The sequence below is a fragment of the Rousettus aegyptiacus genome, unplaced genomic scaffold, assembly GCF_014176215.1.
Source record: "Rousettus aegyptiacus isolate mRouAeg1 unplaced genomic scaffold, mRouAeg1.p scaffold_m13_p_17, whole genome shotgun sequence".
Lineage (NCBI taxonomy): Eukaryota > Metazoa > Chordata > Mammalia > Chiroptera > Pteropodidae > Rousettus > Rousettus aegyptiacus.
Window position 1 is genome coordinate 29,156,120 of NW_023416292.1, and position 24,471 is coordinate 29,180,590.

The 24,471-nt window shown below is 54.2% G+C and overlaps 1 protein-coding gene across 1 annotated transcript in view; it reads right to left on the reverse strand.

Moving 5' to 3' along the window:
• Positions 1 to 24,471, reverse strand: part of HAO2 (hydroxyacid oxidase 2) — a 34,997-nt gene that overhangs the window by 1,230 nt on the left and 9,296 nt on the right. Inside the window, exons 3-7 of the mRNA XM_036235189.1 lie at positions 7,192 to 7,253; positions 5,271 to 5,422; positions 4,078 to 4,128; positions 3,550 to 3,833; positions 2,069 to 2,278 (exon numbers count right to left, since the gene is read on the reverse strand). Coding sequence (XP_036091082.1) covers positions 2,069 to 2,278; positions 3,550 to 3,833; positions 4,078 to 4,128; positions 5,271 to 5,422; positions 7,192 to 7,253 — 759 coding nt within the window. The remainder of the gene's footprint in view (positions 1 to 2,068; positions 2,279 to 3,549; positions 3,834 to 4,077; positions 4,129 to 5,270; positions 5,423 to 7,191; positions 7,254 to 24,471) is intronic.

Genomic DNA, 24,471 nt, shown 5'->3' on the forward strand with positions numbered 1-24,471 from the left:
AATTTCGAGCCAGAGGCATGTACCTCACTAGCCTCACACTCATCTTGGTGCTTTCCCTGCCTGACCTTGAGTTCGATGGTTCGGTCAAAGGCTTGGGAGGAAACGTGTTGGTCGGCATAATGAGGCAGGAGAAATGCTTCTCTGGCCCCACAGTGGGGAAGTCCGTTGGCCTCGTTCTCCACTCACCGCTCCATCCTCCCCAAGGGAGCAAGACTAGCTAGACCGATTCGGGAGAAAGCCTACAGTACGACGTGCTATGGAGTTATTTTATGAGAGAATGCCGGGCCCCAGTCACCGCGTGTGGGTCACGGGGTCCTTCTGCTGGGCCCCAGTCACCGCGTGTGGGTCACGGGGTCTTTCTGCAGCTTTCTAGTAAGCACCGCTGGGGTGGCACAGGGCCGGTGTCTGAGATGTGGCCTCCCAGTCTCGCAGATCAGGATCCGGAAGGAAGTAGGGGGCCTCACCATTCCCTTGCATCGGCTTTTTCGGGGAGCCCCCGTAAAGTGTGCCTCGCTCTCTATGTGGGCTCCTCACTCGATGCCAGTTAGTTCTCAGTGACAGCCCCGTGGGAGAGGAGGTGGCCAGTAGTTGGCACCTTAGACCCCCAAGCCGTGCGAGCCTCGGAATATACAAATCAGTGGATGTAGCTTTTGTATTTCCCACAATTTGTCTTAAAGAAGTAATTGAGAATATGCTAAAGCTTTAAGGATGGTCACTGGTGCATTGTTTAAAACAGCGAAAGCACAGAAGCAATCTAGATGTTCAATGATAGGAAGTTGGTTAGGTAAACTGTTCACTCACCAATAAGGAGGACAAGTTAACAGTTGTAAAGCAGTCACGGGGAATGCAGTCAACGATTCTGTAATGGCTCTGTGTGCTGTCACGTGGGTACTAGACTAACCAGGGGCATCACTTCATAAGTTACGTAAATGTCTAACTACGAAGCGGTACACCTGATACAAGTCAACTGTAAGTCAACTGTAATTGAAAAATAAATCTTAAAAAAAAGTCTATTCATGTTCCACATCATTAATAATAAGAGGAGTAGATATGCTGAAATAATATGATGTTCTTAATATATTTATGTGAAAAAAATTACAAAATATTTTCTATCATTTTTTTAAACCTAAAATGTTATATTTGTATTAAGAAGTTGATAAGACAATTCCCAAAATGTCGACATTAATGATAGCGATGAAAATAGGGGTAATTTTATCTTTTTCTTTCTGCTTAGGTATATTTTATAATTTATCTGCAGTGCACATTTTACATATGTTATAAAAAGGCCAAAACCGCTTAAGAGAAAAAAAATCACTCCCCTTTCTCCCAAACAGAAATGGAAGAGTCTCTTGAAAAATACAAACTCTGTAATCTTCCTGAGAATAAATCCACAATTAATCTCCACTTAAAGACTCTTTCCCTGCCTCTTTCCTCTTCATTTCCTTCCCCCGAACTCCACCTATAAATGGACATAATTCCTAAGTTAGGGGAAAAATTACCGACTGTTGTAAATTTTCAGCAAAGAGTTTATAGGGCATTTTTAGAGTTTTATGGTGAAAGATGGTTATTTATTAGCTTAAGGGATGCACTGTTCCTCCCTGGGATGTGTCCTGTGAGAAAATATGGGGTGACAATCCGTGCAGACAGGCGTGAGAGCTGGACGCTTCCTCCCGGAGGCGGGAGACCTCAGTGTGTTGGGACCCTCTCTTACCAATCACACCTCATTACTTACTAAACGTGTCAACTTGGGAGAAGTCGCTTAACATCTATAAATGCCAGGATCCCCGTCTGTAACACAGGGATGGTGACAGCTGTCTTGCAGGACGGCTGTGAGATTCAGAGGTGACATAGGTAAAGTGCGTAAAAAGAGCCTGGCACGCACTACGCTATTATTAACGGCGGAACGTCCTTAAAATTCACGTGGGTACACCGACACATGCGGTAAGGGAGAAGAGAGTATGCACCAAATTGCACAGGATACCTTGTGCCGGACACACACACACGCGCGCGGACACACACGGACACACACCACTCACAAACACAGCCCCTCTGAAGTCATCCTGCTTACAGAAGCAGGGACGCCATCGAGCTGCCTGCCGCCGTGGTTGGAAACGATGATGCCATCCACACGGTGTCTCAGTGCTAGCTCTGCATCCTCTTTTGTCAAGATCCCTTTAAGGATGATGGGCAGTCGAGTGATGCTCCGAAGCCAGGCGAGATCGTTCCAGCAGAAGGACGCGTCCACGACAGACACCCGGGGTCGGGGCGCTGCATTTCCCTATGGGAAATAAACGGGAACCTTGGTTCTGAGCTCCTTCGCGACCATCTGACCCATCCCCGGGACGAGACGCATTTAGAGAGCTGCCGAACGATAAGCGAAAAGCAGCATTTATAAGTTTGAGAAGAGGGGCGACGGAAATCAACCCTACTTCTAGCTCCTTTTCCTAACGAAGAGAATTTCCACTCCGATTGCTTATTCATTAACTATTAGTTGTGTCCCTGTTCAACCACTGTGCCAGGGTCTGGGGACAAAATGGTAAATAAGGTACAATCTCTACTTTAAAAGAACTCAGAGTTTAGTCAGTGAGATGGCTAAGCAGAGGAGGCATTTATAGGCCAATGTAACGTGTGTGGTCGAGCTACGCACGGGGTAATTAGAACTAAACAATACTTCAAGGACCCCAAAACAAATATTTCCCAATATTTACCCCTGGATCACCATGTGCATCAAATATCCATAAATTCCAATGTGCCCGTGGCATCCGAGAGGAGGATTCTGGGAAACCTCAAGGCCATTTGTGTATGAGTTAATGAATTAATGAGAACTGCTGAATCACGCGGCTGGGTATCGCGGCCGCCCACTGACCGGTATCGCTATCTCTACTGCAGCCCCAGGATCCCAACTCGACCCTGGCTTCCTCTCTCTGGGGTACGCCATCCCGTCTGACTAGAATTGTAAGGGGCGAAATGCCCTTTGCAGCCACCTAGTCAGAGACGCCAAACGAGTGGGCTGTAGCACCCCGGTTCTCCAGGGACGAATTCCAGGTATGCAAAGATGCTGAGCCCTCGAGTTCCCAAGGCAGCAGGGTGGGGCCTGGGCTGGTTACACTCCATGCGCTGGTCACCTTGGTTGCGAGCAGCCTCTTCGGAGGGTCAGTTCATCTAAGTGTGCCATCCCAAATGATCACTTTCTAAGTGTGCCATAAAGCAGAAAATGTTGGAAGGACGTGTCTAGGTAACTCTCTAAACCATGCAAAATTCCTGTCTGTAGCTTTCCTATTTCCCAGCATCAGCCCTGGCCAGGACACTTCCGGTGACAAGCCAGGCAGCTCCAGGAGTGAGAACATTCTGTCTCCTTTTCTGTTTGTCTGGAAGCTCTGCGGCGCAGGGGCCAGACCTGATTTTCGAGCTGCTGCAGCCTCGGGGTCTGGCACGGAGTGGGCACTCGGTGAATTCCCCTGGAAACACACACAGGGGGTGGGGTGGGGGGCTAGGGGCGGGAATTCACCTTCTGTCGCGTCTGCCCATGGGACCCGGTGTCTTTCCTACCTCCTTAGGTGATCGAAGATCCATGAGCATTATCATCTTCTCCAGGTCCAGTTGGTTTCGAATGTCACACCGCCTCTTGCCAATTTTGGGTGTGTCCACAGTGATTACCAGGGCTTTGAAACCCAAGGACTCCGCCCGCTGGATCAGCTGTTCGTTCAGCTGCCGATCTGTCTGCACGTAGAGCTGGAGCCACCGGAGGCCTCTGGGGGCAGCAGCAGCAATGTCTTCGAGGGTACGGCTGGCGTAGGTGCTGGTGACGTAGCAGATGCCAGCTGCTTGGGCGGCTGCGAAGCAATGGCATAGCTCAGGTTGGAGGGCAGGGGAGGGGCGATCTGGACGGGGGGCGAGGCGTTGCCCCCAGCCCACTCGCCCTGGGAGTCCAGGCGGGGCTTGACTTCCTTCCGTTTCCCTGTGGGGCCGGGGCAGAGGGGTCTTGACCCGACCGGGAGGCCGAGCGCTGCCCGCGTCGCGCTCCGTGCTCCGCGGTCGCATTTCCAGACGGACAGGTCATTCATTTAGCCCCCCAACCTGCGTCCGGCACGTTGCAGCTTCCGGACAGGACAATGGGCTTGTCGTGGCCTCATTAACAAAGCAGAGGGGGGTTAGAGAGGGTGCCGCCCGAGGACGTGCGCGCCCCGCGGCGGGACGGAGGAGCATTTTTTAAGTTGTGAAGTGGTGATGCCCGCACAGACGCCAGCGACCGGCGAGGCCGGTGACGAGGCCGGTGACGAGGACGTCGGGGACGTCGTCGGCACAGTTGCGGCCCCGCACAGTTCTCGTTTCCCGCTCGAGTCGTTCTCAGTGGGATTCTCCAGCGGGTTAACGCCACTATCGCTCTATAAACCATGGGCAGAGGATTGGGCCTAATCGACCACGAACAGTTTCAGCTCCTAATGTCAACAAGGGGTGCCCCACCCCCGACACGACGGGGCACATCCATTCGGGGCGTTCGTGTTTCCGCCCAGCCAGACGGGGTTCCTGACCCAGACGCGGGCCACTTTCATCTCCGGGATCCTTGGGGTCCCTTCCTCCCACGGTGCTGAGTCAGGAAACGAGCCCGAGGGAGCACTGGGCAGCCCGCAGGAAACAGAGCAGGCTCAGGGGGAAGATTACAAAGGGGTCGCCAGGATAATTTCAGCCCACTCCGCCCTGCCCCTCCCCTGCCCTCCCCTCCCCTTTCTTTCTCTCTATTATTTTTTGGTGCGGTGGATGGGGTGGGGGTACAGAATGAGGAGCGACCAGGAAGGAGGGATGACCTAATAAGAAACTGTCAAATACGATGACAGAGGTAATCGAGAAGGAAGAGAGAACATCTGGACAAAGGCGCCTGCCTGGGCCTCATGCGAGGACCTCGCGTCAGGATTCCCTGCTTGTCCCGGGGCCCAAGACGAGCACGTGTTTTCCCACGGACCTACGAGTCCGAGGGGCTGACGCCCCCTTCCGTGGGATGCTTCGTGAGGTCTGCGCGCACCCCAACCATTCTCTGCTATGGAGAACGGACACTTCCTCGGCCTTGGGCGAGGCGGTGTGCAAACACAGCACCAAACGTGCCTTTCCCCACCCTCCTCGGTTCCGACCAGGCCGCTGGCCCTCGGCCCCTTCTCTAGAGAAGTCCTGGGGCCGCCTGAGCGCTCCCCAACCCCGCGCCCCGGAGGGCACCTCCTGCACACGTTCTGGCCCCCCCGAGAAGAGACCCCGGGCGGGGCGGGGCAGGCTCACACCTCTGGCCGTGCTCAACTCCCCATCGGGCCAGGCCAGGCAGTGGAAACTCGTGGGCGCGATGCAAATGGGGGCGCTGATCTCCTGCCCCAGGACTGTGGTCCGGGTGTCCACCTGCGACACGTCTCTCAGGTACCAGGGACGGAGGCGAATTCTGCGCGGACGACAGAGGTTTTCCGCTGGCGGGACTGCCCTCCAGCGCCGCCGGGGCCTGTGGGTCGCTGGTGCCGCCGGGTCCAGCTGCGGCCCCCTGGGACACCCGTGGCGAGTCGGCCGCGGGCAGCACGGCCAACAGGAGGCTCCGCCTCCCAGGAAGCGGCTCCCAGGGGCCCCGTCCTGTGCTCCAGTGGTCCCACCAGCCCCCCCCCCCACTTGCCCCGGGGGGCCTGGGTATCCCAGCAGCCCTGCCCAGACTCTCAGCCCTCGGCTGCTCTGATCAATTCACAGAACAAGGCCTAGAAAGGAACAGAGCGCACAGCAGGTGGCCCAGGCCCTCCCTTCTCCGGCAGAACAGCCTCCGTAAGGTAAAGGAAGGTAAAGGGTCACGGGAGGGGACGAAGCCCAGGGAGCGAGCGCAGTGTCATTCCACTGGAGGCTCGTTCATCTGAAGATTTGACGTAAATGTCGCGTTAGAAGAAGGTGAGGAAAGTCACAGACAACAAGTATATACAACTCTTCCTCGGGGTCCAAACATGCTTGTCTTTCACAAAATATCATCCTTGTACACAAACGTGGAAACATTTTTCCGGAAACACCGACTGTGCCAAACGAGTAAGACAGCCTCGTTCGTGAGTAATAATCCCAATTTCCTAAAGGCCTCGTGATGACGAAATGATTAAGCAATGAAAGTGCCCGGAACTGGGCTAAACACGTATGAAAACACAGAACCCCGCGTTCACTTTGTGTCGCATTTTTCAGCTTTTCCCTGACCTCTCTGTCACCGGAGTCAACACGCTTTTTCTGCAAAGGGCCAACTGGAAATGATTTAGGCTTTGTGCACCATTCAATCTTTGTCACAATATATAAAGGACAGCCTAACTGTTCTCTAGTAAAACTTTATGGACCCTGAAATTCGAATTTCGTATAATTTTTGCATGTTACAAATCTTCATCTTCTTTCGATTTTTTTCAACCATTTAAAAATGAGAGGGGGACGCGGGGAAGCCATCCTTAGCTTGTGATCCATATAAAAATAGGCAGGGGGCCCGACCTGGCCTGTGGGCCGCTATTTGCTGGTCCGGGCTCTGCCCCCTGCTGCTCTAGTCCATGTCTCCCCCTTGAATCAAACCTCTTTCACCCCTAAGACGTCTCGGGTGTCCAGATTTCCTCCCACCCCAAGTCCTCTCCGTTTCATCGTTCTTTCTTCCAAGCCAGAAGCTTAGGAACTTAGGCCTCCCCAGAGGGCTTATTCTCCCTGCCCGGGTGACAGGCGACCTTGGGATTCTTGCCCTATCCTGTCTAGGGATCAAGTTGCGGGAATGAAGGCTCGCTTGTGCTCATTCTGCAGAGGCACTAAGATAAGTTCTCTCTCCAGCCAGCCTCTCCCTAGCTACCTGCCCCCTACCTGAAACAAAACCAACAAAAGCCATTATCTTATCCTGAGTCCTCTGTGTTCTTTGTAGGCAGAAACCAGGGCTGCCCCCCTTCCTAGGAGCGCTTGGTCAGGGCACCTCGATTAAACAGCAGAAAGGATACGGAAGACCAAACTTTTTAAATGCCGCAACGTTGTCATCTCGTGTGAGGCCTTCGTCAGCTCCGCCGTCGATATAATCCCAAGTCGATTTCCTCAGAAGCTCCCGTGCACGGGCCTCAAAGTCCGTCACGCACACCATGGGCATTTCTGGACCTTCGGAGGAAAAACCAAAGTGAACAGAACGAAACCCAGTGAGAATACTTCGGAGGTCGAGGAGAGGACGGAGGATACAGCACGAAGCTGTTGGGGTTCATCACTAGCAGGCCGCCATGTTCCGCATCCCAGTGGAGGTGCTGCCCAAGGTGCGCAGGGGGTCACAACACCCCCCCAACCCCCCGTCCCACCCTATGATCTGGTTCTAAATATCCCTCATGTCGGCCCCGCCACTGCTCCTGAGGTGATTACACAAACGTCTCATCTTTGTCTCTCTGCCTCTAGATTCAAGCTCCATCTCGTCTCCCTCCGGCTGCCTGGGATTTTTCTAAAACGCAAGTCTTAACCTGCCTCTCGTCTTCCGAGTGCCCGTATCATGGCATTCACATCTTTCCAGAACCTGGCTCCTTTCTCACCATGTCATTTCTTGGTGGCTTTTCCTGGTCATCTGAGTTACGCTGAGCATTTCCTGAACACGCTGTAGGGCTAGGCTAGTTCATCGCTCTGTGCCTTTTTTGGGAGGAGATCGGTCAGGGTGGGAAAATGTGGGCTGAACTGATCCTAACATCTGGGAGTTCCCAGGATTCTCTGATGTCTGAATTGCTTGGAGCTGTAGTTGATCCCAGGGAGAAAGCTGATTTTTTTTCTTTTTTCTTTTTTCTCTCAACTCCTTGACCGGGTGATTGAACACGTTAATTTTGAGACAGAGAAAACGATATCTTAGCTCCATTCATTCCTATTCCCAGGCTGCACCCTGCAAACGCAGAGCCTGGTCCTTCTGCTATAACCACCCCCGAGAGAGGAAAGAAAGGGACGGTTTGGGGGCAAATCCTTCCAGCCGGGGCCAGGGCAGTGTGGACAGAAGCCGCAGAGACGCCGCGGGCATGAGCTGCACGTGTCGCCGCGGGTCCGGCGAGATCCTGCACGAGGATCCGTGGGAGAGGCGAGACGCTGTGGCTCTGGGCACCTCCCCTGCGGCTGGCAAGGGGGCGAAGACGAGCCAGAGGCTGTGAGCAGGAACTGGATGACTTCGACATCACCGGCTGAGGGATGGGGATGAGCCCCGGGTACCAGGGCCTCCAACGCCAACGGAGCAGCTGCTCTCATGAGCAAGGGGGTGAGGGAGGTCAGATGGAGCATGGTGTGCTGGGGATCCCGGCGGGGACCAGGATGGGGCAGAGCTGGCCTGAGGGCATCCGGGGCCACGCCAGAGTCCAGTCAAGTCAAACAGAACACCTACCTCAGGTGTTAGCAGAAGGAGGCTACGTGACGGAAAACGGGGCCCCTGGCATCCGCGGTGGGCTCCGAATGAGGCTAAGGGGAGGAATTCGGGGCGCAGCCACAGAGCGTTTGACAGACAAAGCACCTTGTCGGTGGGTGGGCAGGAGCACCTGAGGTGCTGAGTTGAGTCTGACCAAGTTCAATAACCATGTCTAACTTATCTCCTCCCTTCTAGACCCTTCCTGGGCTCAGTAATTTTTAGTCCAATGAATGAATCGTTGAATTTACCTAACTGTATCACAATCGTTTATTTCAGCCCACGTGTGCATAAAAGAGTTCACATAGCAGGCCCGAGCACGCTACCCCTCAAAAGGCCTGCTTGCAAGGTCGGACCTCGGCTGGAGCCTGGGAAGGCGGATTTCGGGAGGCTTCTCACCATCCCCTGTGGCTCGCCGAGTCTCGACCGCTTGTGCGAACAACGTGGTTTATGCTGAACAACGGCTTTCCCTCTCAGACCTAGAAAAGTCAGTCCGGGTCAGGCAGAGTGCGTCCGTACGACCGGCGCCCCGTGGAAAACCCCGGGCGCGGCACCTCCGAAACGAACGACCTTCCCTGGCAGAAAACCTTTCACGCTTGTTGCCACCACTCACGTGTGTCCTGCGTAATTCCACTGAGAAAGGGCTCCCGGGAATTCGCACCTCGTTTCCTCCAGAGTCCGCCCCCTGCGCCTTTCCCGTCTGCCGATTTTGCTGAACAGAAACCATAGCCTTGACCATCTGCTGTGTGCTGGGAGTCTTCACTGAACCTGGGACCCCCTCCCCCACCCCCCCACAGTCCGTGTCTCGGCAGTAGGACGGCGTGCGACACCCGGCTGCTGTCCATAAATGTCCATTACTTGAATTTAAGCCCCGGCTGTCTGTCCTCTCTCTGCCTTGTCGGATGAGACTTCTCCGCCGGGTTTCAGCTCCCGACGTCTCGACAAAGCCCACGTCCTAAACATCACACACACACACACACACACACGCACACAGAAACGCTCTTCCGCAGACTCCTGGCCCAGAAACTCAACGCCGGTCCTGTCTCATCCCAGAGAAATGGTCCAGGCTCCCGCAGAACTACTCGCCTGGCACAGGGCGGGTTATTTCATCTGAAAGCTGCCCGGGAAGGGGGAAATAACCCGGCATCTTTATACACACGGAATACTGCTTCGCCGCGTTTCTATTTCCTGTGCCCTTTCTACTTCCATGCGAAGGGGAGAGGGAAGGGATTGCTCCCCTGATTCTGCATTTGAAGAGAATGCTGTAGTAAATTGTTACGGAAGGAGGCCCCAAGTCATGTCTCCGGGAGCCTCTAAAGACAGACGCTCCCGATTTTCAGTTTCACAATACAGAGCCAAATAGTTGGTTCACATTGATTACTTGTCAAATTGCTTTTAAAAGATTTTTTTTTCAGCACGAAAATACAACTACGATGCATCCCCTCCCCCCCTTTCCTAGCACATGTAAAGCTCAGAAGAGTACCGAGCCCTTTCTTTTCATGAGAGGTCCGATCTAAGGCTTACAGTTGAAGAGAAGGACAACCTGGCCGTCCTAACTTTCCCTAAGTTTGGGAGGGAGACTTAGCACTGTACGTTTTTTACGTATTTCCGTGTGATCCATACCAGACTTAAAGTTACGAGATAGTAAAGGGAGGACCCAAGCTACCCAGTGGCTTGTTTGTATTCCCATTTCATCTGATCTCCATTCCAGTCTTTTGTCTTTTTACCGCCTTTATCACGGCTGACGAGGAGGAGGAGAAAAAGAGAAAAGTTTCTTGTCAGCCAAGAACTTTAGCCCATTTCGGCTCCTTTAATCCGTCCAGGCTTTTTGGCTCACCGTAAAAGGGCGAGATGCAACCGCATACCAGTGATAAGGCAGCTAGAATGCCAAGAGCAAGGACGCTGGTATCTGTTGTTAACGATCTCAGATATCAGGTTCAAACCAGCTTTTCCCGACTGAGGGAAGGGCCTGACTGAGGGAAGGGACAAGGCCGTGGAGTGGGGGTGGAAAGCACCTCGAGGCCGTTTGTGCCTTCTGCAACACTTCCATCCGACTCCTGTGGAAAAACGTGTTTTGAGTTCTAAATAAATGACTCCCCAGTGGCGTTTTGGAGCACAGCCACGCTGTGAATCGGGGTGTTGGAGACCGTTTAGGGCGTATGGGGTGGGGGTGAGGGTTTGACACGAACCCGAATGCTCACACAGTGCTTTGAAAGGCTGAGGCTTTTCCTATTTCACTGAACAGCGGAATAATCTGATTACATAAACACCCCTCAGGATGACAGAATGGCTTCTCGATAATAACGATGAAATTGCAACCGTTTATCAAGCGCTTCATGAGGTGCTACGCACTGTGTAAACTGTTTTGTGTGCATTAAAGTTTCAACCCTTTAATAATCCCCAAACACAAATATTATGATCCGCACTTCATGGACGGACGAGAAACTTGAAGTTCAAGGAGATTAAAATACTTTGCTCACCTTCACAGGTCTAGTGACATGCTCTGACTCTCATGGCCTGGCTCGTAGCATCTTGGAAAGAGGCAAATGTGTGTAGCCAAGCATGGTTCCTATTTCCAGATGCTCTGTTTTGTTAGTCCATTTGTCTGTCTTTACAGCGTGGATGAACAAGGGCCTCGATGGAAAGTAACCTCACGGGGTGATCCGATCACAAATGCCTGCGCGGGCAGGTCCTGGTGGGGAGTCACATCCCAGGCACGTGGCCTCTCGAGTGAAAGGCTCACCTTTGCCCCAAGTCGGTCCTGCTCGTCGTTTTGCGGATCCAGGTTCACACACCTTTGAAAACGCCTCTTTTCAGAAGAAACCATGCTCAAGAGAGCGCACGGCGTCAGCTCTCCCGTGACCCCCATTCCCGGCTCGCTGTCTCCCACCTTCACGTCATGCCCCCCCCCCCCCAATCCCACGTGCTTCGAGGAAGCTGCCAACCGCCGTCCTGGGAAGCGTTCTCCGTCTCTTGCGATCTGGCTTCCGGGCATAGTCTCTGTTTGGCTCAAATACATTTTTATAAAAATTCCCTACGGGCTTGGACAATCCCAATTCCCCGCAGACAGTGCCAATATCCCTGTGACTTGCTCGTTGTTCTTGGGTGATACTCTCCAGTTACCTCTAGATTCAACCTCACCTGATCACAGTCTCAGGACTCTGTGCATTGGAGGGAACTGGCACCTCGTTCCAAATAAGCTTATTCCCTAAAGAAACTGTCCAACTGTTTGTGAAACATTGACTCCTTTGCCTTTTAGAAGCAGCAGCCATGTCGCTGGTTTTCCTCTGCCTGGGACCAGGTGACAGTGTGGTCAAGGTACAAAACACATCCGGAGGGCAAGGCCTGAACCTTCTAGATCGCCCGGAGCCCTTTCCGAGTGAACGGGTTTTGATTCAGGTTTCCTCCTAAGGGTCACCGTTCCAGCAGAGCTGGTTCGCAGACTTAGCTAGAGAGAACCTCTGTGTGCGGCATCCTTGAAGGAAGCCTTCCTTTGCCGGTCCCCTCCGTGTCTCACCACCTGTCCACATGAGCGGCCCTTGCCAAGCCTCTCGCCTGCTGCATTCGCGGTTAGCGCCTGTGACGCCTCATGCGGCCTCCGGCCTGCGCCCTCACTCACCTGCCCCTTCATCTCCCACTGCGGTTCTGAGCCCACAGGAGACACCCAGCGACAAACCTGGTTTTAGCGTCCTCTCGGTACTCGCGGAAAGCGCCGTCTAGGGGCAGCCACCAGCAGCCTGGCTCACTGCTGAGTGTGGCAGGAAACAGTCATTACCCACGGCCCCATGAGGGTAGAGGAGGTTCCAGGTGAAAAGTTAATCTTTTAATGGGAAGACGATTCGGCTTAGGGAGTAAATGAGCAACCAGGGCAGAGCAAATTTAACCTTGAAATGGACTTCTGGGCCTTTGCAAGGTTATCTCAGATTTAAGCGAAGTTCGTTAACCTTCAACATAAAATAGTTGCTTAATTTCCCAATTCGTCAGAGATGGCTAGAGGAAGGGAGCAGGAGATTGCGGGTGGGGAGTCACCAAGCCCCCGTGCTCAGAGGACGCCTGTCTGGGGAGGGGCAGGTGGAGAGCGGCCACCGCCTCGGAGCTGTAGGTACCGAGCAGAGGGGACCCACGTGGGGTGCACTGTGTAGACGGCTCCGACAGAGATTCATATGAGAGGCAGGGAGAACCATGGATATTTTTGAGCGGAGAAATGGTTTGGTAACGTAGGCAGAAGGTGGGGAAAAGCAGAAGGAGAACTCTCCGAGACAGGCCCGAGGGGTTCCCCGAAGGTCACCAGTTAATGGCTGCTGCGTCCGGGTCCCCCCCTCGGGGCGCCTGTGCCCGCACCTCTTCAGAAGAGAAAATGAAGTTAATTAACTTGCCCAAGACTTTTCACAGCAAAGAGCAGAGTTGGGAGCTGCACTTGGCCTGTCGCCACCGTTTGGGTTTGGAAGTTTAAGGCTGTCCCGCAGCCCGGGGCAGTGGGGTTTGCCTCTCAGAACCGGCACGGGCTCCCCGGCTGGCCTTCCCCACGCGGGGCGCAGGGCTCCTTCGCGCCCGAGCAGCTCTGCTCCCTGCTGCTCTGCCACCAGGTGGAAGTATTACTTCAGGAACGCTCTCGAGTGGGCCGCAATCTGAGATGTGGAAACATCTTTCCGATGGCAATTTCCACTCTTCCATCATCAGCCTCGAGGGCCAGCTCCGCATGTCACCTGGCCGGCCGCTGTCCCCTTATCCGGACCTTGTTCCCCCCCCCCCCCCCAGGAGACACTACCGTGCGGTCCGAGGAACACATACGCGGGAGCACGGCGCCCCGCACGCGCGCCCTCACGGGCCTCGAATTCTCCGTGCCTCGGTTTCCTCGCGGTGCCTCTCGCACTTTAATGAGAGGTAAATGAGTTGTAAGGTGCCAGAGGCGGAACTCCGGAGATTCTCCCGGTACATTCTGCATTTCGAACTAATCACCGTCCTGGGGACGTTTTGAATCTCATCCCCGCCCCGAGCTACGTGACACACTTCAATGTCAGCCTTCCCTGTGGTAGCCTCAGTGAATTAATCTTACTGGAGGCCCCTGGGCCACAGGCAGAGCCATCTGAGGTGGGGTCTGGTGGCCCCAGATACGGCACCTCCGCCCGGGCACCGGGCTTGACCCGGCAGCCTGGGTGGGCTTGGCAAGTGTCGCAGGATGAGGTTGTAAAGAGACAGTAGTTTTATTCCGGTGGCTGAACCAGGTGCCTGCTTAATCTGGGTGGGGAGAAATGATGGGTCAGCCCAGAGCCATCAAAGCTCAGCTTCTCGGGAGGAAAGGAGGGGACTCTTGGACTCTGGACCCTCCACGCTGCCGGCCACCTGCTGCGCTGGAGCTGATCCCTGAAGTCGGACGAGCCTTGGACTTTGGGGTGTACGCACGAGCTCAGTGGGTGAAAGACCTATCTGACCCTTCGGAGCCAGGCTCAGGTTAATATTAACACTGGGTTGTGGAGAGTGGGAGCCAAACCAGTCGCGAATGAGGATGAGTCAAACCGAGGGGCAGTCTGCATCTTCCTGCGGCCACGGAGCCCCCGGCAGGCCGGGAGTCCGTGGCGGCGGAGACACCGCGGTACGCACGACGGCTGCCGCCGAGGGCAGGGAGACAGGCCTCCCACTGGCAGTGGCCAGCGCGGCTCCAACTCCGTCCCCGTAGCGTAGGTCCGCCTGCTCTAGAGCTTGAACTTATTGCAATCAGTTGATTATTTAGATACGTATAGCTTCTTTCACTCAATAAAACGCTTTTGAGATTCGCCTATGCCATTGCTTCCAAGAGCAGTTTATTCTTTCTTTAATGCTTAGTATCGTCCTATCATATTGACATAACACGGATTTGTTTATCCAGTCGCCTGCTGGTGGGCATCTGCGCTGTTTCCAGTTTGGAGGGGTGATCGTGAAGAGAGTTGCTATGAAGATTCTACTACGACCCTCTCAGTGACCAGGTTTTCATTTCCCTTGGACAGGTGCCCTGGAGTCTGAATGTACTCTTCACCTTCCCAGCTCATGGTCGCTACTCAGAACAGCTCGGAGAACCCTCACATTGGTTCTTACAAACCGATTTCAGGGGGTTCTGTTCCCAAGGGATGCTTTCCGCTTGAATACCCTTGATAGGAAAAGTGTTTTCTGCTCATGGGGACCTTAGGCCCGGCATGCACAATTAGGAAGGAAGCTCAAGGGGCAATGGGGTGCCACAGCTCAACCACCACACAGGATCGAACTCTACAAACAATCGGATGACAGGTGTTCAAGCCAGGTCATCCTCACAACCAGGAATGGCTTCGCGACAGGTCACTATCTCATCCTTGAATAACTGGAGAATTTATTTGCAGCCTGTCAGCTAACTGTTCCCATACGGAGCACAGATATTAACCAAATTCCCTAGGTGGCATTTAAATTTCTGGTCTCCATTATGAACCAGCTGACAGATTACCGTGCTCATATCCTGCCGGCAGACTTTAATTTCATTTGCTTACAATTGCAGCGGATTTCTGAGATCCCGAAAACAAGATACGAAGTCAGTATCACGAGACAGGATGTACGTGCTGTAGAAGACAGGGACTTCGCAGTCAGCCTTCGGGACCCTGCACGCCAGCGGCACGGCCTTGAGCAAGTCGCAGCATTCTCCTGGCTTCAAGTCACTCGAAACCAAAGTGGGAACAGTAATTCTGATTTCTGCCCACCTGCCTGCTGGCGCGGGTGTGAGACTCAAATGAGATACAGCTGCGTTCGAATCTGGCTCTGCCACATCCTACCAAGGGCTTGACTGTGTTATTTATTTCACGTTCCAAATCTGGGTTTTCATCTCTGCGAAGTGAAGATAATAAACGAATGTGCACAGGTAGATTGTTTTATCTGTGAATTTTACTTTAGGAGGGTAAAGGGCACGGAAACTAAATACGTGTTAGAAAAAGCGGGCGCTAGGTGTGTCGGCGCTGAGAACCGGCGCCGTGGGCGCTGCGTGGTGAGGTGGAGCCGCGCTTCCCTTTTTGCGGGTGCCACTCCCGTGGGAGCCGGGGTGTCCAATGCGAGCCCTGCAGCACACAGTGGGGTCTGGTCGGGGCCCCCATTTGGGAGAGTCGCGTCTGCTCGTCAGCCGCTTCCCCGTCTTTCCACTAGGTGCCAGCAGCATCCCAGGAGACTGGATGCCTGGAGCACAAGGAGAGTGGCTTCGGTTCCAAGCACACAGAGTCCCTCTGAAGGTCGAGGGCTGCTGACCGCATCCTCATGGCTCGGTTCCCCTACTCTCTCTGCTTCCGGCACGACGGGGCCAAGCCAGGTACCATGAACGCGTCAGGCGAGGTCCGAAACGGTACCACGGACGGGATCCCGGCCTCTGTGCTGTAGGCCTGGCCGACCCGCCTGCTTGTCCACCCACCCACCCGCCCGCAGAGCCCGTCTGCTGGAGAATGACCATGAAAATCTACCTTTCATTAACCACGCCGGCACTGCCTTCGCTCAGAGCCTCGGGGGCGCCTGCACAAGGCCGGCGGCGGGAGCTCGGTGATGCGGAGCGGAGACCGTGCGATGCCTTCTCACGCCTGGAAGGCGGTCCCGCCGTGCGGCCCCTGCCCAGAGCCCAGGAGGAAGCTCTGCTCGTGCTGAGACCCGTCCCGGTCTTGGATTTTGCGGCACAGTCCAGGAGAGGAAGCGCGAGGACACCCTCGGCCTGGCGGGGAGCGGGTGCCAGGGGTCAGCTGGGAGCCAGGACTGCTGGGATGGACGCCCGCGGACGCCGCAGCAGGAAGGCGTCCGCCCCTTCGGCCCACGGCTGAGGCAGAAGGCCGATATTTGGGCACCGGAGGAATGTTCAAAGGTCGTTGACATCTGCTGGTTTCATACTTCGCTCCTGTGATTTCCTTTCAATTATACTTATTTTTAATAATTTTTAACAAGCGAGGCAGCTGAACCGAACCTGCTCCGAATAGTACACGAGGTGCTCCGGGCGGGGGTCCCTCAGTGTGGTGCCACGAGGGTGTCGTTCGAATTGTCGCGGGATTGCGCCAGCTGACCTCCAGAACGACGCTCGGAGGCCGGCGTTACGGGGTCACGGCCGAGGCGCCCGGGGCCCACGAAGCATAGGAAACTTACTCAAGGTCACGCAGCTGGGACGAGAGAGGCCGCGAGACGCCGAGACCGAAGCACTCTGTGTCCGGCGTTCACGTTCAGTGGAATTAAACACGCTCTGAACATTCTCACACTCCGTTTACGGTAACCCGGTAGAGAAACGATTGGGGAAGAATAAAGTGAAATTGAGACTTTTATAGACACTGCTTTCTATAACCCCTCGAATACCTTAACTTTGAATGCTCACCAGCTTCTCCCACTAGGTCTCACATGTTAGCAGAGGTGGATTTCAGCTGCCAGGCCCTGAGTTACAAGCCCGGCACCTTCTCTGCTCCATTCCCCGGGGATGGCTACTTATCGCATGAGAATGGTGATAATTAAATAATTATAACGACCTCTGACAGTCCCACAATTAGAAAGATGTAGCCGTGGCCCTTAGTGACCGAAGCAGGACTATCGTGAGCGGAACTGGCTGCCGCTTCCCGGGCAGGTTGCTCACGGCCTTGCTGCTCGCGCTGAAGCCAAAGGGCGCAGAGGAGCTCGGCTCGGCGCTTCACCCGACGGGCGCGCACCACGCACCGGGCGCCTTTCGCGCCACGCCCTGGGGCGGACGTTGCCCACGCCCCCGTCACTCCTGGCCCGGCGCGTCCCGCTCATTTCCCACTCACCCGCTCGACGTTCGACGTTCCGGAGTCTTCCACAGCGAGCCCCGCCTGGCGGCCGCTCTGCCCCGCACACACGGTGCCGGGGCTCCCTTGGCTCTGCTCGCTGGCTTCGCGGCCGCCCCTCACAGGCGTCATCCCACCAGAGGCTGGACCCGCGACACTCCGGCATCCCGGAGAGCGGAGGGCCACTCTTTCATCAAGGGCGCGCCCGCGTGAATCTCTCTGGCACGCAGGACCCTTCCCCGGCGGTGGCAAAGCCTCCGGGAAACCAAACTTAGGGAAAATTCCTCAAAGCCTGTTCGAACGGCTGGAAACCACACGACGTGTTATTTATAGACTCTGAGCAGCTAACAGACATAAAAGTTGGATATTGGTAGTTTGGCAGATCGATCAAGGAACAAATCAACGAATTCACAAAACGGATTTTTGGCTGATTTGTTCCCAGTCAATGGTTTTCTGTGAATTTCCTTTTCGCGACCTGGCTTCGTTTGCTTCCCCGTTCCTCACCTCCCCCAGCACCCCCATCCCTTCACGCACCTCCCTGCCGCTCCTCAACCTACCCAGCCCCCGCCCCCTGCGCAGGCTGTGTCTGGGACAGACCGGGGCCCCCAGGAAAGCTGCTCCGCGCCCCAGGAGGAAGCGCTTTGTTGCAGGGCCAGCTGCCTGGGACGCCGGCAGTGGCTACGTGGCCACGGCCTGGCCGCACGGTTTGGGAGCAGGCAGCGTGACATCTTTCTCAGGATTGCTGTGGCTTTCTCTTTTACTTCTTTCTCTTGCCCTTCTTTTTCTTGTTCCATATACATTTCAGGATCGTCTGTTCCAGTTCTGTGAATAATGCCATTGGCATGCTGACGGGGGCTGCGCTGAATCTGCAGACTGCTTTGGGCAGCGTGGGCATTTTCACGGTGTTAATTCTTCCTATCCGTGAGCACAGTGTCTGCTTCCTTCAATTTCTTTCTTCGATGTCTCATATTTTTCCAAGTACAGGTCTTTTACTTCCTTAGTTAAATTTCTAAGTATATATATATATATTTTGATGTAACTGTAAATAGGATTATTTTCTTAATTTCTGATAGTTCATTATTAGTGTATAAAAATGTAGCCAATTTCTAAATATTAATTTTGCCTCCTGCAACTTTACTGAATTCAGTTACCAGTTCTAACAGTTTGTTGGTGGACTCTTTAGGGTTCTCTCCATATAGTATCGTGTCATTTACAAATAAGACAGTTTTACTTATTTCTTTCCGATTCGAATGGCTTTCATTTCTTTCTCTTGTCTGATTGCTGGGGCGAGGACTCCCCCACATCCATATATTTTTATTGCTGCATCTCTAGGCCCGGGCCCGTTGCCTGGCACACGGAGGTCTAGTGGTTCTCGCTCCTGCCTTTTCCTAAATGTCTTCGTCCCTGTCTTCATCGGAGCCTATGTAGCCTGGGTTCTGTGCCCTCACGGCTCTGTTCCCAGAGCTGATGAAATAATTCGGGGTACGTCAAAACTCAACGCACATTACTATCACGTCATGTTATTAGACTCTGTGGGCCGCACACACCAAATTCACCCTCCCGCCCCTCTCCAGCTTCTTCCTTGTTAGTAGAGCCCCGATTTTTTTCGGGTGCCGACTGTCTTCCACATAGCAATGTGTTTAGAGAGCCGATCCTGTGCCCAACTCAGGGCTAAGAGCTGCGGAGCTTCATGGTGGGAAGGCCGTTCTCCACGCCAGAGCTTAGTGTAGGGGTGGGCGCGCAGCCTGGCTCCTGCCACCGAGCGGGAGGGGAGGCTCCCTGGGGGAGCTCCTGAGAAACAGTCCCTCATTCCTCCAAAGAGCTGCCACTGGGGACCATCGTGTCTGTGATTAACATCACGCTTGTGACCGGGAGGAGGGCTAGCCCAGGTCGGGAGGCAACGGCCTGATGTCAGCAGAAGAACAAGGCAGACTCTGGACCCCTGGCCGTTGAGCTCTTGTGTTAATCAATCCTGGAAACGCTTTAACTTAGGACTTCTTGTTGTGTGCAGTAATGAACTGCCCGTTAGTTTGAATCTGTTTGAGTCAGGTTTTCTGTTGTACTTTGGCTGCAGGCCGCCTGACGGATGCAGTAAGGTACTAGGTGTGGCTGCAGAAGATGGAGAGATGAATGTGGAAGAAAACTGATTCCCGGTGGACGTAAAAGCCACTGCGGGATGGCGGAGAGGGCTGTGAAGGTCCCGAGGGGGTGTGGGCGAAGGCATGGGCCAGGCGGAGTGGGAGCAGGCAGAGGGCCCCTCGCTGCGATTCAGCCACAACACGGTCTTCCTGCCCAAAGTGACGGGGCTTAGCGTGCTCTTCCAACGAGCTAAGCGACGGTGCGATGACGTGGGCCCTCGAGCTCGTGCGCTGGGACGCGGCCGCCGGTGGGGAGGGTGGAGGAGGGCGGAGGGACGTTCCCGTTCCCAGCCCCAGCCGGGCCACGCTCGGCAGACCCCGCCCTACGTGCAAAGCCCTCCCCGACCCCAAGCCCAGGTCTTCTCTTCCGGCTCACCTTTCTCCTCGTGAAGGTAAAGCAGGAAGAGTGGGAGGGATGCTGGCCTCGGAGCCGGGACCTGGTTCCGACAATGGGCGTTGCTGCCGGGGGACGCGAGGCTCAAGGGGCGCCGTCATGTCCTCCCCCCAGCCCCAGCAGCCTGGCCTCACCCGGCGCCTCTGACCTCGCCCGGCACCTCTGACCTCGCCCAACTCCACGGCTTTAGCTTTCAACTAATCTCAGGTGGCGGCAGCCGCGGTCTGGGGGTGCGACAGGAGGCCGGAGGCAGCAGCAGAGCAGACCACCGCGCGACAATTCCTGAGTGCCGGGCGCAGAGAAGACGCACGCTCTGACCGGCTCCCTGGTTCCTCTGCCCTGCGTTGCCACAGCGACTGGCACCGAGCGGTGCCGGCACAGGGCGGACGTCGGAGGAAAGAGCCCCCCGCTGGCGCCGCCACACGACCTACGCTCACGCGCCGCGTGACGGGCGGGCGACGGCTTGGGCTCTGGAGCCGCCTGGCTGCCCTCGAGTCTGCCTCCCCCTCTTTGGGCTGCACCGCCTGGGTCGAGTTACCGAGACCCTCTGTGCGACGGCTCCCCGTCCGCACAACGGCTTCGGGAACAGCAGTTACCCCTTGACGGGTTACTAGGATGACACAGGTGAAAAGGTGCGGGTTCGAGATTACGGGAGCGGCTGGCGCTGCGCTCGGGGAGGACCGTCGTCAGCTATCCTTGTTCTAGAAAACCAGACATCTGAGGGCCAGAGAGAGAGGCGATTATTCTGCAGCATCGACACGCTCAGGGAAGTGAGGACTTAACCTTTTAAAAAAACGCTGGAAGTCTTCCTTAACGTTTATGAAGATTTCTTGCCGATAATCACTGACCTGATTCCATAATCATTGCCTCCACCTCCTCCTCTCTTTCACTCAGGCTTTTGTTTCCACTCGGCTGAGTGCCCCACCCACTCCTCATCTGGCTCCGGTGCCAGAGCAGCGGCTTAGAATTGCGATGACATGTGAAAAGAAGAGCCAGCGAGAGCGAGGACAGAGATCGGCAGCCCCGGGGTGTGTGTGTGTGTGTGTGTGTGTGTGTGTGTGTGCGCGCGCGCGCGCGTGTGTGTGTGTGTGTGTGTGTGTTTTTTCATCTCTCCTCCTCACCCCTTTCTGCTCCACATCTGTCCCGTCGAGATGGGCTCTTCGCGTGCATACCCGTGAGCTCACCTCGGGATTTCCACCCTCTCACCGCTGCCTGGGGCAGAAGAGTGTCTGTCGAATGAATAGCTAAAGAACTTCGAGAATCCATCATTCCTTATGGAATCCAGCCCGAGCTGCTTTATTTTGGCGGAAATGACAAAAAAGAGGCTTGGGGGGGAGTGACCGAACCACATCGATCTTCATTCCAGGAGGCATAAAGGTGGACAGGAAAAGAGACCGGAGAAGGCAGGCACGTGGCTTTTCCTCCCGAGTCTATCTGCCTCTACACTCTGGAAAATAACCCTAAAGCTCCCTGCCTTTATATTTGTTTATCATAAACAAAACAAAACAAAACAAAACACCAAAAACTGAGCTTCAGATGGGTCATGGCCAAGTCAACAGGGAATCAGAACTCGAATGCTTGGAGACAGAGCGAAAGATCTACTGTTTACCTTTTTCCTTTCTCTTAAACATGAAAATTACAGTCCGATAAAACCCATTGCCCTGTCTTCCTCCCAGGGAAGATTTATGAGATTATCCTCCTGGTTGCTTGCTAGAGCTCTGCAGAGAGGAAATACTAGTTTTATAAAGTGATACAATGCCCACGATCCCATACGAAATCGAATTTCAAGACCACCACACCAGGACGGGCCCCAAAGCCACGCAGCGCTGATGAATGGATGGACGGAACCACATTATAAGGTACTCCAGAGAGCGGGCAAAAGGAACCGATTGTCTTCCTGAAATATACCAGCAAGAATGCAGACCTTAATTAACGAAGCCCAAGGTTGATTTTTCTTGCTGCCTGTTTCTCCGAGAGACAAAAATAATAAGAAATGAATGAGGTTAAAAGCAAATGAGAACCATACCGGGAAGGCGAAGCGCATAGTCAAACTTATGGCTGAGCCGGTTGCAAAAGAGCTAGAGTTCTTTAATCATCGCACGGGAGATGTAGCCAAAAAAATGCAATTTGAAACACACACACACACACACACGTGCGCGCACACACACACACGCGCACACACACACATTTCCACACCATACCCTCCTCCTTTTTCACTGTAGATGAATCAAGATGGTGGAGACAGGGTATGATGAGAACCATCCCGCCTCTCCACCCACTTTATAAAGGCCTTTGGCAATCGGCAATCTCTGCTGCCACGGTGTGGGGAATCCATCTATCAATTCTTATCCTTTAAACGTTCACTGTACATTGTGCATGGGCCACGAGGAGACCATAAGCAGCCGGGATAGGGACTACATCGTGACTACGCTATGGTGGCAACCTATTCAAGATCCAGATTCTTCTGACGGATGATACTTCTGCAAGAAGATGAACCAGTTTGTGCCTAAACGAAGACCGTTGCCACATGCGATGGTGGGGGTGGGATGGGGAATGCCGACTTGACCAGAGTCACGACAGACCATTGTCGGCTGACAGACTGACGAGACACACAGAGGTGCTCCTTGCGTCAGGGTTAGCCGGGCGACTCCGTACGGAGGCAGAACCGACGGCTAACCACGGCACTGAGACATCAGGCCGGTTCCGTACACGCTTCTCGCCCCGTGTCACGGTACGTCCGTTTAAGGCTTAACAGATTTCTATTTATTTTCCTTGTTGACACAGAGACAGAAGACACATCCAGCTGGCTTTTACAGGGCTGGGTAAGCCATGGGCTTTTTAATTAACCCTACCTAACTTAGATGAATATTAAGTAAAACTAGTATCTTGTAGGAACATGTTTAGGCAACTCGTGATGTTTCCATTTGTTTACGGGAGCTCGTTTAGGGCAGCTCCTGGCCTCGGCCTCTCCATTACTCATGCCTCCCAGGGGGAGACGAAGTATCTTGAGTGACTGACACATCTGGGCCTGCTCAGCTCGGCTCTACCTCTTCCTCTTGGAAGCGGGTCGCTCACAGAGAGGACGCATCTTATTCTGCTCTTCTAGCGGACGGGTCTTTTTTCTCACTGGGGTCCAAGGCTGGAAGGTCTACTTGGCTAACGGATTGACACATCCTCCAACTTAACCTCTGCTGGAAACAAAGCATATTTTGGTCTCCATTTACCAGTCCTTTATTTATTAATTTGTACAGAACGTGGGCAGGGAAGGAGGGTATTACAGACTGGGCTCCCTCACATGCCCTCACGTACACGGTTTACATATCAAGAAATCAGAAATAGAGTGCTTGAAACTTCTAGTTCCAATCCTGGATCTGTCTGTCTTTTCTTAGATGGTTGAAGTTGGGGGAATATATGACCTTCGATTGCTTTAGTTTTCTTGAATGCAAAGCCAGTTCATCAGATCATTATCCTATAACTACATGTGTAATAGGGTGTCACTCCAAGATTTGTGCTTACATAAATGCAGTTTACTGTCAAGAGACCTTTTCCAGCCAGAGATTCTTTCAGGGCTCTGTAAAGGCAGATCCTGAGGAATTCCTGTTAGTTATGTAAGAGTTGGCTGATTGGGGTGTAATTTTCTGGGAGAGTGGTATAACTGAACCTTTGGGTTTTCGAGCCTTTATAAAATGTTCCGTCTTCTTGGGAAGGGAAGCTCTGGCAAGGGCTTATGGATTATTTACACATGGATCCCAGGGCCTTCTGGGAAAACAGGGCCTTAGCTCTCAGCCCCGTGTCCCAAGGATCAAAGTTAAGGGGGTCCACTGGAGGTGGACCAGGGATCGGGAAGGCCGAGGACGTCAGTGAAAATGGAATTATCTTGAGGAAGAGGGGAGCAAAGCTGATGGCCTGAGCTCCACGCCGAGCCGCGGGGCCGTTTACGATGACCAGGTTCGCGCCGTAACATGAGGATGCGCACGACATTGGCCACAAAACCGGCCGACGCTGTGGAGCTCGGGAGTCACACGAGGGGTCAGCGATCTGTGCTGGGCTCGGCCGCACTCTTCTGCGGATCTCCAGCAGGCTCGTTCAAGTGCGTGTGGGTCTGCCAGGCTGCCCCTGATGGGGACGGCGCCGCTCCGTTCTGCGAGCGGAAACGCACGGGGCGTCCTAAGGCCTGGTCTTAGAAACGGCTCATCATCACGTCCTCCTTCTTCTAGTGGCCGAGGCAAGTCGTAAGGACGAATCCGAATTGAAGAGGCCGGGAAACACACCATGCCCCTTCGCCGGGGAAACTCCGGAGACAGATGGCAAAGGACGGGGGTGTCGGGAGTGGCGAAGGCCTGGGACCAGGGACGTCATCTATCGGAGTGAGGAGGGCTAGGGTTGAGCGTGGCGTTGTAAGGTCCGCGCTGGGAGCTCCTCCAGGCACAAGCATCTAGGCACCAGTGTTTGTGCTCCGGAAATGATGGCCGAGCAAGGAAACGGGAGCTCCGGAGAGTTATAAATTTTGCACGAAGGACCACAGTGACCTGGGCATGGAGTCGAGAGCAGCTGGCAGCTCGTGAAGGGCCGACAGTCACTGTGGTGGGTCCTTAGTTCTCTCTCTCGAAGATCATCACAAACTTCACTGCAACTGTGTAAGCTCCCGGAGCTCTTGGACGATCTGAGGGTGTGAGCGAGATGCCGGGGGAGTTATATAGGGACAGACACAAATCCTGGCTTTACTGAGAATTAGCAGGTGACCTTGGGCTGGTAACTGACTCTCTCTGGTCTTAGTCAGGATAGTAATACATATATCACTTTATAATCTTATCA